Source organism: Macaca nemestrina, chromosome 18 (genome assembly GCF_043159975.1).
Source record: "Macaca nemestrina isolate mMacNem1 chromosome 18, mMacNem.hap1, whole genome shotgun sequence".
NCBI classification, from domain to species: domain Eukaryota; kingdom Metazoa; phylum Chordata; class Mammalia; order Primates; family Cercopithecidae; genus Macaca; species Macaca nemestrina.
In genome coordinates this window covers 15,765,338-15,780,403 of record NC_092142.1, presented here as the reverse complement: position 1 = coordinate 15,780,403, position 15,066 = coordinate 15,765,338, and the positions used below count along the sequence as shown (strand labels likewise).

The 15,066-nt window shown below is 46.3% G+C and overlaps 1 protein-coding gene across 6 annotated transcripts in view; it reads left to right on the top strand.

Annotated features, from left to right (window-relative positions):
• The window catches only part of LOC105467913 (myosin heavy chain 11), a 152,802-nt gene that overhangs the window by 55,696 nt on the left and 82,040 nt on the right, over positions 1 to 15,066 (top strand). For 4 of the 6 annotated variants that reach the window (XM_071084165.1, XM_071084163.1, XM_071084167.1 and 1 more), the window contains exons 4-6: positions 435 to 462; positions 11,424 to 11,526; positions 13,476 to 13,496. In XM_071084165.1, coding sequence (XP_070940266.1) covers positions 435 to 462; positions 11,424 to 11,526; positions 13,476 to 13,496 — 152 coding nt within the window. The remainder of the gene's footprint in view (positions 1 to 434; positions 463 to 11,423; positions 11,527 to 13,475; positions 13,497 to 15,066) is intronic. The other 2 variants (XM_071084164.1, XM_071084168.1) reach the window with 1 other exon arrangement.

Here is a 15,066-nt window from a genome sequence, read left to right as displayed (position 1 = left end):
TGTGCACAATACTATATTACAGATGAAGGAACTGAGGCATGGAGTTTAAGAATACTTGCCCAAGGCCACAGAGCAGAGAAGTGGCTAAGTGGAATTCCAATCTGTATAGATCTAACATCTGTGTTTGGTTCCTATCCTAATCTGGGTGGGGTGGGCCTCCAGCGACACCTCCAGAACTGATGTGGCTGGATGCTAATGACTCCTGGATCAGTCAGGCTCCAGCATCTTTCTGGGGCTGCCTCTTGGACTTTGGGGCTGCCCTTTTGGCTTTGGTCTTGGCCCCTGTGGCCTGGGCAATGAGCCCAGCTGACCTGTTGTCACTTCCAGTGGGGCCGGCATGGAGGAACTTTAGAATGGCCCTAGGAGGAGCCAAGTCCAGACCCTTAGCTCAGAGCTCATTTTAATTCATGGCTCTTTTTTCTTTCTGTTTGCAGATCGGGAGGACCAGTCCATTCTATGCACGTAAGTGGAACTGCTTTATATTCTGTTTTTTTTTTGTTGTTTGTTTTTTTTTTTTTCCCCAGAGTTGAGATCCAACCTATGAAAGAAAAGATCCATGAGATCTTTGATTTCTTCATGGTTCCAAGTGCCTCTCTTTATGCCTGGCACAGTGTAGATACTCATTAAACATTTGTGATATGTGTTCTTCTGCGGAGGCAGGCAAACTTAAACTCTTAATGATACCTGGTATCATTTGGTTCCATACGTCTCCTCCTTCCAAAAAACTAGCATTTATTGAACATGTACTGTGTGCCAGGACTTGAACTAAACATATTATATGCAGAATCTAATCTAGTTGCATAACAGCCATCTGTATGAATAAGGAAGATGTTAAACTATCACTTTAATATTTCACAATTATCAAGCCACAAACACATCAGAGCCATATTTGGTGATTGGTGTAACCGTTTCTTTGAAGACTTAGGTACATAGGCAGAAGATAGTAACTCAATTTTAAAATCATTCAGAGAATTTTCACTATTGTATTTATATGCAAGTAACATATTAATATATATTGTTGATTCACTGACGTTGAACTCACAGCCAGCAGCTCTGTGGCTGATGCCTGGATGAAGTTTATCTGATGTGTATTTCTTACATAATGGATATCACAACCTTATTGTGCTTGGAAACATGAGCCAACACTTGAGCACTATGCTGGGGACGTTTTAGTATGTGTGCTGCCAAAGGGAGCATATCTGAAGGGACATTTTAAACTGCAAAATAACTAACAAAAAGCCACAAAAATACAAAAAGAGGTGGCACTAAATATGCTACAAAAAGGACAGTTGTTTACAGTATGAGAGTTGAAACTAGAAGGTAGAGCATTCCCCTGTTCAACCTGAGCTGGGAACGTGCGCATTGGTGGAGTCGAATTTTCCATGCTCTGCACATGTTCACAAATGACCACAAAAGTGCCATGAATATTGATTTTGGGGTTACAAATAACTTTCAGCAGGCGGGTGAATTTGCAAATATGGAATATGTAAATAATGAGGATAGACTGTGTATATATATATTTAATATCTAATATGTATTATATTTAATATATTTATATTCATATATATATTTTTTAAGATTTGGAAGCAACTAAAGCTATAATTAACAGGAGTTATTTAAATAAAATACAGCATTTCCAGGTAGCCACTGCAAAGAGTGAGGCTGATCTATTTATGCTTAGAGAGAATGCTCTTTGTAGATATACCGATGACGGGAAAACACAAGGGCAAACCAGCATATGCATAATGTAACCGTGTGCGTCTTTAAAAAGAGCAGGAATGCGTGGACATGCATATGTTTCCTATTGCATAAAATTATCTGGAAGGTCAGTTAAAAACTAGTAATAAGAATTGCAGATGGTGATGGATGGTAGGATGGCAATGAACTGTATCAAGAGAAGATTGAAACAATTCATAAGTTTGGAATTGATATAGCTAGAAAACCTGGAAACAATAAAACAAAGGCAATTATAAACTCCAGGAAAAACCAAAAGTTGGGGTGGAAGGAGAAGTAATCACATTGGACTAAGGAGCCCAGCTGTGCAAGTTTGGAGTATTTATCTAACCAGAATAACTACCTGTGATGGAATTGGCTGTGGGGAAAGGGAAGAGGATTAGATGGGGACTGAATTCTCGTCTTCCATGGTCAGAAGTAAACATTTGATGTTTAACAATGAGTAGTCTGGATCTAGAGATATAATGCTACCTAGATATGTGGATATAAATGCTAAAACAACCTGCTGACCTGGTTTCCTAGTTTTCTGGCTTCTAGGGGTCACCTACATTCCTTGGCTCATGGTCCCTTCTTCCATCTTTAAATCCTGCAGCACAGTATCTTCAAATCTCTTTTTCTGGTCCCCCTACCTCCCTCTTACAAGGCCCAGGACCCTTGTGGCTATATTAGCCCCACCTAGATTATCCAAGACAGTCTCCTCATCTCAAGCAAACATAGTCACAGATTCTGAGGACAGAATTTGATCCCCTAGGAGCCAAACCCATGCATAAGCCACATGTCACCTCCCCAGGAACCAAAATAGTGTTGCTCAACTGCCCTCTATTGAGTGAATGAATTAAGTGTGGTAACAGAGAGGTGCAGGAAAGAGTAGGACTTTCAGATGGCTTCCCACCCATGTGTGGCTATGCATGGGTCACTTAACCTCTCTGAGCTGAGCTTATGGAGAGGCTGTGAAGATGAGGAAGAGGCCACCCTGCTCTCATTTCCAGCACCCATGCCATCAGCAGTGCTGTCTAACATAACTTTGTGATGAGGTCACTTAAAATGTTCACTTAAAAGTTCACTTAATTGAGCTCTTAAAAAGTGGCAAGGGTATTACAGAACTGAATTTTTAAGATTTTAGTTAATTTAGATAGTGGTTCCTAACTTGGACAGTGTGATGCTGAAATATTTCTCATCTATGTCCATTCCTCTGACTCTACCACCTCTTCGTAGTTCACGGTCCCATCACCTCTCACCAAGGCCTCTGCAGCAGTCTCTTAAGCTCCCTGCTCCCATTGCTTGCTTCCTTCCTTCCTTCAATAGGAATATTCATCCATTATTCATTGAATAAATATTCATTAGCATGCTGTCATAAAGTGTGGATTCCAGAGCCTAACCCTTTGGGTTTGAATTCTGGCCCCATCATTGTCTAGTTGTATGCTCCGGGAAACAGATCAATTTACTTCTCTGAGCCTCAGTTTCCCCATCTGTAAAATGGGAACAATAAGCACCCCATTGTGTTGGAAGGATTAAACGAGTCACTACATGTGAAGAAGGGAGAAACAGGCCACTACCCCATGGCGAGCACTTTGTAATGATCAATTGCTATTGCAGTGAAAGTGCTCACTATTTTTAAAAAATCCTTCCTGCAATCCAGTATCCATCCTGCAGTTTGTTTGTTTATTTATTTATTTATTTATTTATTTATTTGAGATGGAGTTTTGCTCTTGTTGCCCAGGCTGGAGTGCAATGGCATGATCTTTGCTCACCACAACCTCTACCTCCCAGGTTCAAGTGATTCTCCTGCCTCAGCCTCCCAGGTAGCTGGGATTACAGGCATGTACCACCATGCCCGGCTAATTTTGTATTTTTAGTAGAGACAGGGTTTCGCCATGTTGGTCAGGCTGGTCTCGAACTCCTGACCTCAGGGGACCCAGGGAGCCTCAGCCTCCCAAGTGCTGGGATTACAGGCATGAGCCGCTGCGCCTGGCCCATCCTGCAGTTTGTTGTTGTTGTTGTTTTTTCTTGTTGAGACAGAGTCTCACTCTTTTGTCCAGTCTGGAGTGCAGTGGTGCAATCTCGGCTCACTGTGCAACCCCCACCTCCTGGGTTCAAGCAATTCTCCTGCCTCAGCTTCCCGAGTAGTATGCCATCATGCCCGGCTAATTTTTGTATTGTTAATAGAGGTGGGGTTTCTCCATGTTGGCCAGCCTTGTCTCAAACTCCTGATTTCAGATGATCCACCCACCTCGGTCAGCCTCCCAAAGTGCTGGGATTACAGGCATGAGCCACTGCACCCAGCCCATCCTGCAGTTTTGATTCTCCCCACACTGGTTCTAAAGCCCCGTTCCCCTCCTGAAATGGTTTCCTGCACCCATGAGAATAAAACTCAGATTCCTTACCGTGACTTGGAAGATTGAGCGTGGATCCGCTCTTCCCTCGTCACTTCCTGCTGTCCCCCTCCGTTGTGGCCCTCCAGCCACACTGGAGAGCATTCTGCCTCATACCTGGGCCCAGCATTTCCCTCCCTTGGACCTCTGTCCATACCGTTTGCCCTGCCTGGCCCACCCTTCCTTCCATCCTTCCCACAGGGCTCTCTGGTAACTTTCAAGGCTCAGCAACTCTCTGGCTTCCCCATACACAGCCTCCCCTCTCCTCCCTTCCCCTCAATCTTCTCAGTCATATCACGCTGATATAGCAATGATATCTCCACCACAAACTATCTTGATTATTTGTTTGTTGACTTGGCTGTTGTGTATCTCCATCTCCTGGAATGCAGCATTAGCAAGGACTTAGCACACTGCCCACACCCAACCAATGCTGGAGAAGTAGGTGTTAGCCATTGTTAGGGAGGAAATCCCAAAACGATCCAATTTTTATTTGCAAATGCATCCAGTCACCCCAGAACCACCAACATCTTCAGTCGCGGTATTAAATTTTATTTTGCTTGTTGTGAAATTCAGCCAAAGTGACTAGAAGGAGCTACAAGTTGACAGTAGGGCTGAGCTTTCAGGCATAGTTGGTGGTCAAGAGAAGCCGGGTTGGAACCAACTGTTTGGTTATGCAGTTAAGAAACTGGAAATTGGCTGGGTGTGGTGGCTTATGCCTGGAAACTCAGGGTCTTGAGAGGCCGAGGCAGGAGGGTTGCTTAAGGCCAGAAGTTTGAGACCAAACTGAGGAACACAGTGAGACCCCATCACTACAACAAATTCAAAAATTAGCTAGGTGGGATGGTGCACACCTGTAGTCCCAGCTACTCAGGAGGTTGGGGAGGGAGGATCACTTGAGCTTGGGAGTTAGAGGCTAAGTGAGTTGTGATCGTACCACTGCACCTCAGTCTGGGCAACAGCAAGACCCAGAGAGAGAGAGAGAGGAAGGAAGGAAGGAAGGAAGGAAAGGAAGGGAAGGAAGAAAAGAAAGAAAGAAAAACTGAAAGCTGAATAAATGTAATTTTTAGGCCTCAGTTGTATTTTGTCTAGCATGTAATCCATCCAGTGTATTCAGTTTAATTAGAGGCCATGGGCCTGGTTTGAGAAAGAGCTGTGTGATCGAGGGGCTAAATTAAGAGGAGGAGGGTGTTGGCACATAAAATTAGAGAGAGGTAGGGGGGTGCTTCCAGGCCCTGGGGAGGAGTTTAAACTTTCGTCTAAAATGAATGACAGGCCGGGCACGGTGGCTCATGCCTGTAATCCTAGCACTTTGGGAGGCCAAGGCAGGCTGATCGCTTGAGCTCAGGAGTTCAAGACCAGCCTGGCCAACATGGCAAAACCCCGTCTCTACAAAAAACACAAAACTTAGCTGAGCATAATTGCATGTGCCTGTAGTCCCAGCTACTTAGGAGGGTGAGGCAGGAGGATCTTGGCTCACCGAGCCTGGGAGGTAGAAATTTGGCAGTGAACCAAGATTGCACCACTGCACTTCAGCCTGGGTGACACAGTGAGATCCCACCTCAACAAATATATACAATAATAAAATAAATAATACAATGGATGAGAATGTGCTAAGGGACTCAAGCCAGGGAAGGACAAACTTTGACCAGTGAGTCAAATCAGGCCCTTGCCTATTTATTCTAGATAAAGTTTTATTGAAACACAGCCGCACCCACTTGTTTACATATTTGCTTTTGTGCTGCAGTGGAGAGCTGAGCTTTTACAGAAAGAGTTTGCTAACTCCTAGCTTAAACAGTGGGAAATTGTGAATATTATTTATATCTTAATAATAGGATGAACGTTGAAAATCATTATGCAAACAATAGATAAGCACTATGGAAGCAGTGGTTATAAAAGTAATAATAGGTGGGCACAGTGGCTCACACCTGTAATCCCAACATTTTAGGAGGCCAAGGCAGGAGGATTGCCTGAGGCCTGGAGTTCAAGACTATCCTGGGCAACTTAGTGAGACTCCACAAAATCACAAAATTAGCTAGCTGTAGTGGCACATGCTTGTCATCCCAGCTACTCAGGAGGCTGAGGTGGGAGGGCCACATGAACCCAGGAGTTCGAGATTGCAGTGAGACAGCGTTGTGCCATTGCACTCCAGCCTGAGCAACAAGCAAAACTGTCTTAAAAAACAAAAGTAATAATAACAAACATTTTGATATACCAGGCATTGTTCTAAGCATTTTATATAAATATTCACTCATTTAATCCTCATAAGAATCATATAAAGGATCAGGTATGGTGGCTGATGCCTGCATTCCCAGCACTTTGGGAGGCTGAGGCTAGAGATCCCTTGAGACCAGGAGTTTGAGACCAGCTTGGGCAAAATAGCGAGATCCCTGTCTCTACAAAAAAATTTAAAGATTAGCCAGCTGTGGTGCTGTGCACCTGTAGTCCCAGCTACTTGGGAGGCTGGGGCAGGAATATCACTTGAGCCTAGGAATTCTCAGTTGCGGTGAGCTACGATTGCATCACTGCACTCCAGCATGTGCCACAGAGTGAGACCTTGTCTCAAAAAAAAAAAAAAAAAAAAAAAAAAAAATCATCCAAGGTACGTGTTTTTATTATATCCATTTTATAGTGGGGTAAAGAAACTGAGGTATGGAGAGGCTAAATGACTTGCCTAAGGTCACACACAGGTAACTGGCAGAGCAGGGATTTGAACTTGAGCAACATGGCCCTGGAGCCCATTATGCTATTCTGCCAATTGATGCTGTAGGGGAGAGAGGCGTTGCTTCTGCCTGGGGTTTTGCAGGACGTGTAGGAGTTGTACAGTACAAAATGCCAGAATGCCTTGCCAGTCACATAAAGACCAGAGACTGAATAGCTGTGCGGTTCATCAGAGACAATTTGGCTTTCCTACCAATGGCAAACCACAGGCTGCAATGGACTTGGCAATATTCAACCCTGGGAGCCAGGACGAGGTAGAGAATTTGTAAAATTTTGCAAAATGAAAATGCTGGCTGAGCGCAGTGGTTCACACCTGGAATCCCAGCACTTTGGGAGGCTGAGGCAGGCAGATCACGTGAGGTCAGGCGTTCGAGGCCAGCCTCACCAACATGGTGAAATCCCATCTCTACCAAAAATATAAAAATTACCCAGGCATAGTGGCAGGCACCTGTAGTTCCAGCTACTTGGGAGGCTGAGGCAGGAGAATCACTTGAACCCGGGAGGTAGAGATTGCAGTGAGCCAACATCACACACTGTACTCCAGCCGGGCAATAGAGCAAGACTCAGTCTCAAAAGAAAAGAAAAGAAAATGCAGAACCTTTATAAAGAATTATGAAGAATTTCCAGATGACAACATTAGAGTATTAAATCAAGCACAGGCTGGTCCCTGTAAGACTGTACAGATCACACTGATGAAGCCAGCCTGGATGAGGGGTTAAGTGGCCGTTGGGTGGTTCCTCCCAGCCGCTGGGGCTGGACTGATTAAAAGGAATTGGCATGGGGGTAATTACAAGGCCAGGAGGCCATATTTGGTCATGAGCCCGGTCCTTCTCCAGGAAGAGGGAGAGGAAGGAACAAGAAAGGAGTTTAGGGTGCTCAGACCAGGAAAGCATCTTCACCCCTAGAGGTGGGGGTCAGAAAAGCCAAGTTATGAATGTTTCTGGACCAACTTGGAGCATATCAACCTTCAGACGCCCACGAGCCTGGAGCTTGGGATGTTTTATTTGGCAGAACCTCCCAGGGCAATTTGTTTTTCTCAACAGAGCTTGGAAACAGTGGAGCCCAGCAGCTACATGGGAAGGGGTAGAATCCCAGAGTTTACGTCCCACTCCCCATCCCGGGCAAAGTGGAAGACCATAGCCATGGACGGGGCATGTTGATGTCTTTGGTTTTTTGTTTGTTTGTTTGTTTGTTTGTTTGTTTGTTTTTTGAGATGGAGTCTCATTCTATTGCCCAGGCTGGAGTGCAGTGGCACAATCTCAGCTCACTGTAATCTCCGCCTCCTGGGTTCAAGCGATTCTCCTGCCTCAGCCCCGCCCCCCCCACCAAGTGGCTGGGATTACAGGCGCACACCACCACACCCGGCTAATTTTTGTATTTTTAGTAGAGACAGGGTTTCACCATGTTGGCCAGGCTGGTCTTGAACTCCTGACCTCAAGTGATCCACCTGTCTCAGCCTTCCAAAGTGCTGGGATGACAGGCATGAGCCACCACACCCAGTGATGTCTTTGTTGTAAAAGGGAGGAGGTGAGGGAGGTTCAAGGCCAGAGTGGAAAGGAAGGAATTGTGGGAAAGAGAAGGGAGCACCAGCAGTCTAGGAACACTGGTTTGTTGGCATGAAGAATGTGTCGCACACGTGTTGTTTGTGCACACTGCTGTCCTGATTCTTGTCTTGGATCTGAATAGGTTCATGACCGCCTACACAAGTGGTTTCCTACATCCAAAAGTTTCTCTACTTTCACTTGCTTGAATCAGAATCCATCCCCTTCACTTTAGAATGAAGTCTAGCAAAGTTCTGACGTTAGCCAGATTGAAGTAATTCATACTTAGGTGTGAATGACTGAGTGGCTTGATTCATTGGTTAGGGCAAGTAAAGACTGCTGGAATATATGGCAGAACTCCAATGGAGTGGTGCTGGGACTTCACTCTGTCTTTTCTCTTTGCTGATTTGTTAAAATAAAAGGGTAGGAGGCAGAATATGGGCCCTGGTGTCAAGGGGACCTAAGTTCAAATCCTGCTTCTCCTCCATTTCCTATCTGTGTGAAAGCAAGAGCAATTGTGGGCTGGAGCAATTTACTTCAACCTCTCTTTGCCTCATTTTCCCCAGGTGGGTGATGGGGATAATTAATAACTCTCTCACTAGATTGCTGGGTAGAGTAAATGTAAAGATTTGTGAGCCCAAAGCCTAGTACTGTGTAGGCCTTCAGCAAATATTAATTCCCCTTCCCCAGCCCTTCTTCTGGCCTTGGAAAGCAAGTCCCTAGAGGGTTGGGCCTGTGTCATGGAACAACTTGGTGAAATGTAGGAAAAGGAATTCTGATTGCATTAGAATCAGAGACCTGACTTTCCATTCTGACTGTATCCCTTCTTTGCTGTGTGACCTAGGGAAAATTGCTTACCCACTCTGTGCAAGACTCCTCCTTGTATAACAACATGGAGGCAGGAAGAGGATAAAGGAAATAATTCATGTAGAGCAATTAGCAAGGGACCCTTCCCTCTATATCCCCCCAATGACAAATGCCAATTCTTCTCTCTCTTAAGAGATGGGATCTTGCTATGTTGCCCAGGCTTCTCTCAAACTCCTGGCCTCAAGTGATCCTCCCAACTCAGCCTCCTGAGTAGCTGCGATTATAAACGTGGCCAATTCTCTGCTGCACCTGGCCAGTTCTCCTCTTTTACACACACACACACACACACACACACACACACACACACATACATACATTCTGGTCTTAGTTTCCCCTTCTGGGGATATAGGGTAATACTTTCATGGTTCCCATTTCATATACTGCCTCCGAGGCCATGTAAAACAATGTGGCCACTGGGAAGGAAGGCCTCTAGGAAGGGAAGGGACCGCACAAAGTCACTGCAAGATGTTCCATCATTCTTGGCCATCAGAGACTTGATTTCTGGACAGTGGGACCTGTAGGATTAGGCCCAGCAATTTGGGCCACTTCTTTTTTTTCCTTTCCCCCTTTCTTTTTTCTTTCCTTCTATTTCTTTTTTAAGCCATGAGCCAAGTTATTAATGGGCCCTTGGCAGAGAAAATTAATTTCTTTACTTCCTAATTAGGAAGAAGAGCAGAGACTGTACTAGCTGTGGTGGCACTGGTTCAGCACAGAGAACCTTGGGCCGACCTTGGGGTGAACAAATTCTTTTTCCAACTTAAAAAAAAAAAAAATCTCTCTTATATTTTAGAGTATTAAGTGAGCTCAGAAAATGAGAGAGATGAGGCAAAGAAAGAAAACACAAAAAACAAAAGTAAACTGAAAAAATAGGAGAAGACAATAAACAACTGAAGTTTTGGTCAAGGCACTGTCCTTATCTTTCACTAGGAGTGGTGGGACATAGAGGCAGTATCTAGATGGAGCCATTCCATTGTGATTATTTCTGGTGGCCAAAACGGGTAGCTAGTTCATGAAGGCCATCCTGGTAAAAAAAAAAAAAAAAAAAAAAAAAAAAAAAAAAAAAAAAATCTACCTTCATATTCCAGGAGTACACACTTTTTTGATAAGACAAACCATGTCATACTGATCTAAACATATCAGTCATTTACACTTTAGTGTGAATTACTTCAACTGGGCTTATCCTTAGATACTTGGCTGAGATTATCAGCTAGCCTCCTGATACATGGGGTGGGATTCCTCAGAAGATAAAGGGGCTTGCCTCTGCTCAGTGATCAATGGGATAACCAGTTTTTGGGTAAATTTTTCTTTCCATAAGGGAGCTTCTTAAACTTTAGGTCCCAGTACTCCAGAGGCACTTAAATCCTTTCTTGAAGGCTGCCTTGTGCCCGGTCTTTCCATTTCTAGCAATGCTAATGATGTCTTAAAAGTAGACAATTCCAAATAAACCTGTTTGGACCCTTGTAGGAAAACTAAGGTTTTCTTTTTCACCCTATTTTTTAAAAGATGAGGTCTTGCTGTGTCACCCAGGCTGGAGTGCAGTGGTGTGATCATGGCTCACTGCAGCCTCAAACTCCTGGGCTCAGGCCATCCTCCCACCTCAGCCTCCTGAGTTGCTGGGACTACAGGCATGCACCACCATGCCTGGTTAATTTTTCTTATTTTTTATAGAGTCAGGGTTTTGCTGTATTGCTCACACTGGTCTTGAATTCCTGGACTTGAGTGATCCTCCTGCCTCAACTTCCCCAATAGCTGGGACTACAGGCATGTGCCACCATGCCTGGCTAATTTTAAAAATTTTTTGTAGAGGCATTGTCTCTCTGTGTTGCTGAGGCTGGTCTCAGACTCCTGGGCTCAAATGATCCTCCCACCTCAGCCTCCCGAAGTGCTGGGATCACAGGCATGAGCCACCACGCCCAGCCCACCTTTTCACTCTTTGTATCTGAATTCTTTTGTACGTCCTCTTGGAAGGAATAGATTGGGCATTGGACCTAGGTTGGGGACCCAGTTCAGCTCACTACCAGAGATGTGACCTTGGGCAAGTTACTTCCCCTCTGGGAGCCTCCGTTTCGCCCTCTGGGAAATGGTGGTGATGATCATTATCGTCCTGCCTGGCTCATGGAGCTGCGGAAAGGTCACCATGGAACGTGTGCATAGATGATGTCCACTGGGTCACTGTTCCTGTGTCTTTCAGAGGCGAGTCTGGAGCCGGGAAAACCGAAAACACCAAGAAGGTCATTCAGTACCTGGCCGTGGTGGCCTCCTCCCACAAGGGCAAGAAAGACACAAGCATCACGGTGAGTGGCAGTTCCCAATCAGAGGCCATGATTTAGCCAACCGGTCTCCAGCTTGCAGCGCAACCGAGATACAAACAGAACATCGCTGCAAGAACTCAGGGCCTGTCTGACTCCCCCTCCCCTGAAGACTCAAAGAGGGACCATCTTTTTGGCAAGCAGGCCTGTTGAGTATGGGTGATTTCTTGGTTCAGCTGGAAGCATCTCTCCAGAAGGGGGCCCGTTTTGCGAAATGAGAATAAGCCCTTTCCTTCCACAGTGAGATCTTCCTTCACGTCGGGGCTTCTCAGTGGTGGCACTGATGTCATTTTGGACCAGATAATTCTTTCTTGGAGGGACTTCCCCGTGCCTCATACAATATTTCATGACATCCCTGGCCTCGACCCACTAGATGCAGATAGCCCCCTTCCCTCCAGTTGTGACAACCAAAAATATCTGTAGACGTATCAGATGTCCCCTGGGGTGGGACAGTTGCCCTAGATTGAGAATCACTCCTTTCAGTGAATCTCTGTAAAGTCCTAGGGGTTAAGGTACCTTTTGGGTTCCCTGATTCCTCCACGTGTCCCCCATCCCTGGGATGGAGATGCTGGTATCACTCGGCCCAGGGACTTCAGTGCAATGCCAGTAACTGTGGATGGAGCACCTACTGTGTGCCAGGCACCACTTGGGGTGGGGGCCTGGGGATAAGTCTGAGAGATGCTGTTATTCTCTTCTGTGAGTTTCTGAACTTGTGGAAGAGCACGTAGTTGTCAAATAATCCCAGAAATAAACAGATGATGACACAGTATGACTAATGATGACACAGTATGACTAATGATGACACAGTATGACTAAGAGCTTGGGAGGAAAAGAAGAGGCGGTTTCTAGGGTCACCCCCTCTAGGGCCCATCCTTCTCCTCCTCCTCGTGTGTCAGCCCTGCCCCATCTGTCCCACAGGAGGGGGCACGCGGTGGGGCCGCCAGGACTGGCCAGCACCTCCGTCTGCAGGTTCACAGGCGGGAAGATGGTAGGATGGAGATCTGACCACGGTGTGGGGGTGTCTCCAGTGTTCGCCATTCCGGATGTCGCTTTAGGCCCTCAGAGGGGACTCTGGGGCAGCCACCATGGCCGGCTTGTCCAGAGGCCCTTGGAGATCTGGAATGGGCGCTGGTTGTGGCTTTGGAGAACTTTCCTTCTCCGAACAAATGCAGGAAACTCAAGATTCAGCATCGTAGAGTTGTCTCTGGCAAGTTGGTTTCTAGCCATAGTGAGTGGGAACAACGGCTCCAAAGGCTGCATGGCAGTTAAAATACAGTTTCCACTGCCTTCCCTTTCCCTAAAGAGTGAAAATAGGACATAATACTTTCTAACAACTCATCTTTATCAAGGGCCTCCTAGTATGTGCTACTTGTTTTGGTTGCATGTGTAAACACATCTCAGGCATTGTCTCACTGGATACTGTTTTAAGGAGCCTAATGTGACCCCAGTAATTATGAAAACCATTGAAATGTCTGGATCTCTAAGAAATTAGAAAAAGGAGGGAATGGCTGAGCATGGGGGCTCATGACTGTAATCTCAGTGCTTTGGGAGGCGAAGGCGGGAGGATGGTCTGAGCTCAGGAGTTCAGGACCAGTCTGGGTGACATAGTGAGACCCTGTCTGTACAAAAAAAAAAAAAAAAAAAAAAATGGAATTAGCCAGGCATGGTGTGCATGCCTGTAGTCTTAGCTACTTGGGAGGCTGAGGCAGGAGGATCGCCTGAGCCCAGGAGGTTGAGACTGCAGTGAGCTGTGATCGCATCCCTGCAGCTAAACAGAGAGAAAAGAAACAGTATCAAGGAAAAGGAGCTGACCTGTCTGTCTTGGGGAGTCCAGGCTGTTTGGGGGGATCAAAGTCATATATTCTCCAGCCCCTGATGTCCATGTAATGGAAATAACACTGACATTTGTTTTATACTGTGTTGTTCAACCACAGCAAGGCCCATCTTTTGCCTACGTGAGTAACTGAGAGTGTTTTCCTGGTGTGTAGGGGAGGCACGGAGTGAATTTAGATCTGCATGATCCTGTTGCACCCACCAAGTCCCGTAGCTGGTGGTAGAAATGGGGTAGGCCCTGGAGTTTCACAACTCAAACAAGTAAATGCACCAAGATACCATCCTGTGGGTGTCTGATGCCAGGGCAGGGTGTCGGGGTGCATTTACCACCCACTGGACTCCTATTGGAATCCCCAGAGTTGCGCTTCAGCCTGAAATGGATTTCTCCAGTTCAGAATGAACCCCTGCACCCTTCAAGGCATCCACTCCTGGTACCCCTGACTGGAACAACCTAGACAGAGACGTCTGTCCCATCTGGTTGAGTGTCTTAGGACTGTCAGGCACCAAAGCTTCCCTGGCTCCATGGACAGTCAATGGCACAGCTGTGGCATGCCTCCCTCTTCTCTCCCCGCCATCATCCCTAAGTTTCTTCCCCCAGCCCTGTCCCTGGTGCACCAGTGTGTCCCTGTGCATGCGTGTGCAGTGCGTGTCTGTCTCCTGCATGCTGGTTGCTTGACTCAAGCCTCCAGAAATCGTCTTGGAGGTTGCGATGCACTAGCTTTGGTGGCGCGGTAAGGCCCCAGCTACGCAACGCATAACCTGGTCCTGCTTGGACCTGTGCGTATGAACTCATCTCTAACGCAGAGCTTGGGGGGCTGACATGTGGGTCCCAGCCTAGAAGAAACCCACAGGTGTCTTCCTCGGCTCCCAAAAAGATCATTGAATCCATCTTAGTTAGACCCCGGGTGACAGTGTTGCAGATCAGAAGGAGAAGTACAGTTCTTATTTGGGATCTGCTCTAGTGTGACCTTGGCCGAGTCAGTTAACTTCTCGGGGCTAGGGTTTCGTAATCTATGAAATGAAGGGTTTGCACCAGGTCCCCCCATTTAAAGCTCTCTTGCCAGGACGTTTCAACCTTACCTGCTAGAATCCCCATTCTAGAAAGGGAGTCTTTTTCAGAGACCATGGAGACCCCAAGTTTATGTGAACGAAAGTGATTCCTTTAGTCATCTTCCCACCAACAAAGAAACACCCACGACGCTCCTCGTAAATTTCCACCAGTCTCAGCTGTGGTGATTCCACTTGTGGCTGAGATTTTAATGCCAATGAGGCTTTTGCTTCATCTTTCTCTGGGAGCTACAAAAAGGAGGATGTGTGGACAAATAAAAACAGAAACAAATAGCAGCTTCCTACTTTGTCCTGTAGACCAGGTACCCTGACGCCTTCCTGGCATGCAGAGGAGCAAGGAGGAAGCCATGCCCATCGTTGTCCCCTCTAGACACTTTCCCGGCTCCTGTCCAGCCCAGCCCTGCTGCCTGGAAAAATAAGGAAGGGAAGGCAGGAGGGAGATCAAGGAGAAAAACTCCCAGAATCCAGGGCCTGGAGGCTTCAGGGCCCATCTGCAGCCGCTGTGTTTTAGGGCTAGGCCAAGAGCAGCTCCTTTGCTTTCCCAGCTTAACTTACCACATTGGCCCTTTCCTGCCATGATTAATCACGTGACCGCATTTGTGCACATAGCCAGCGGGCTATGTA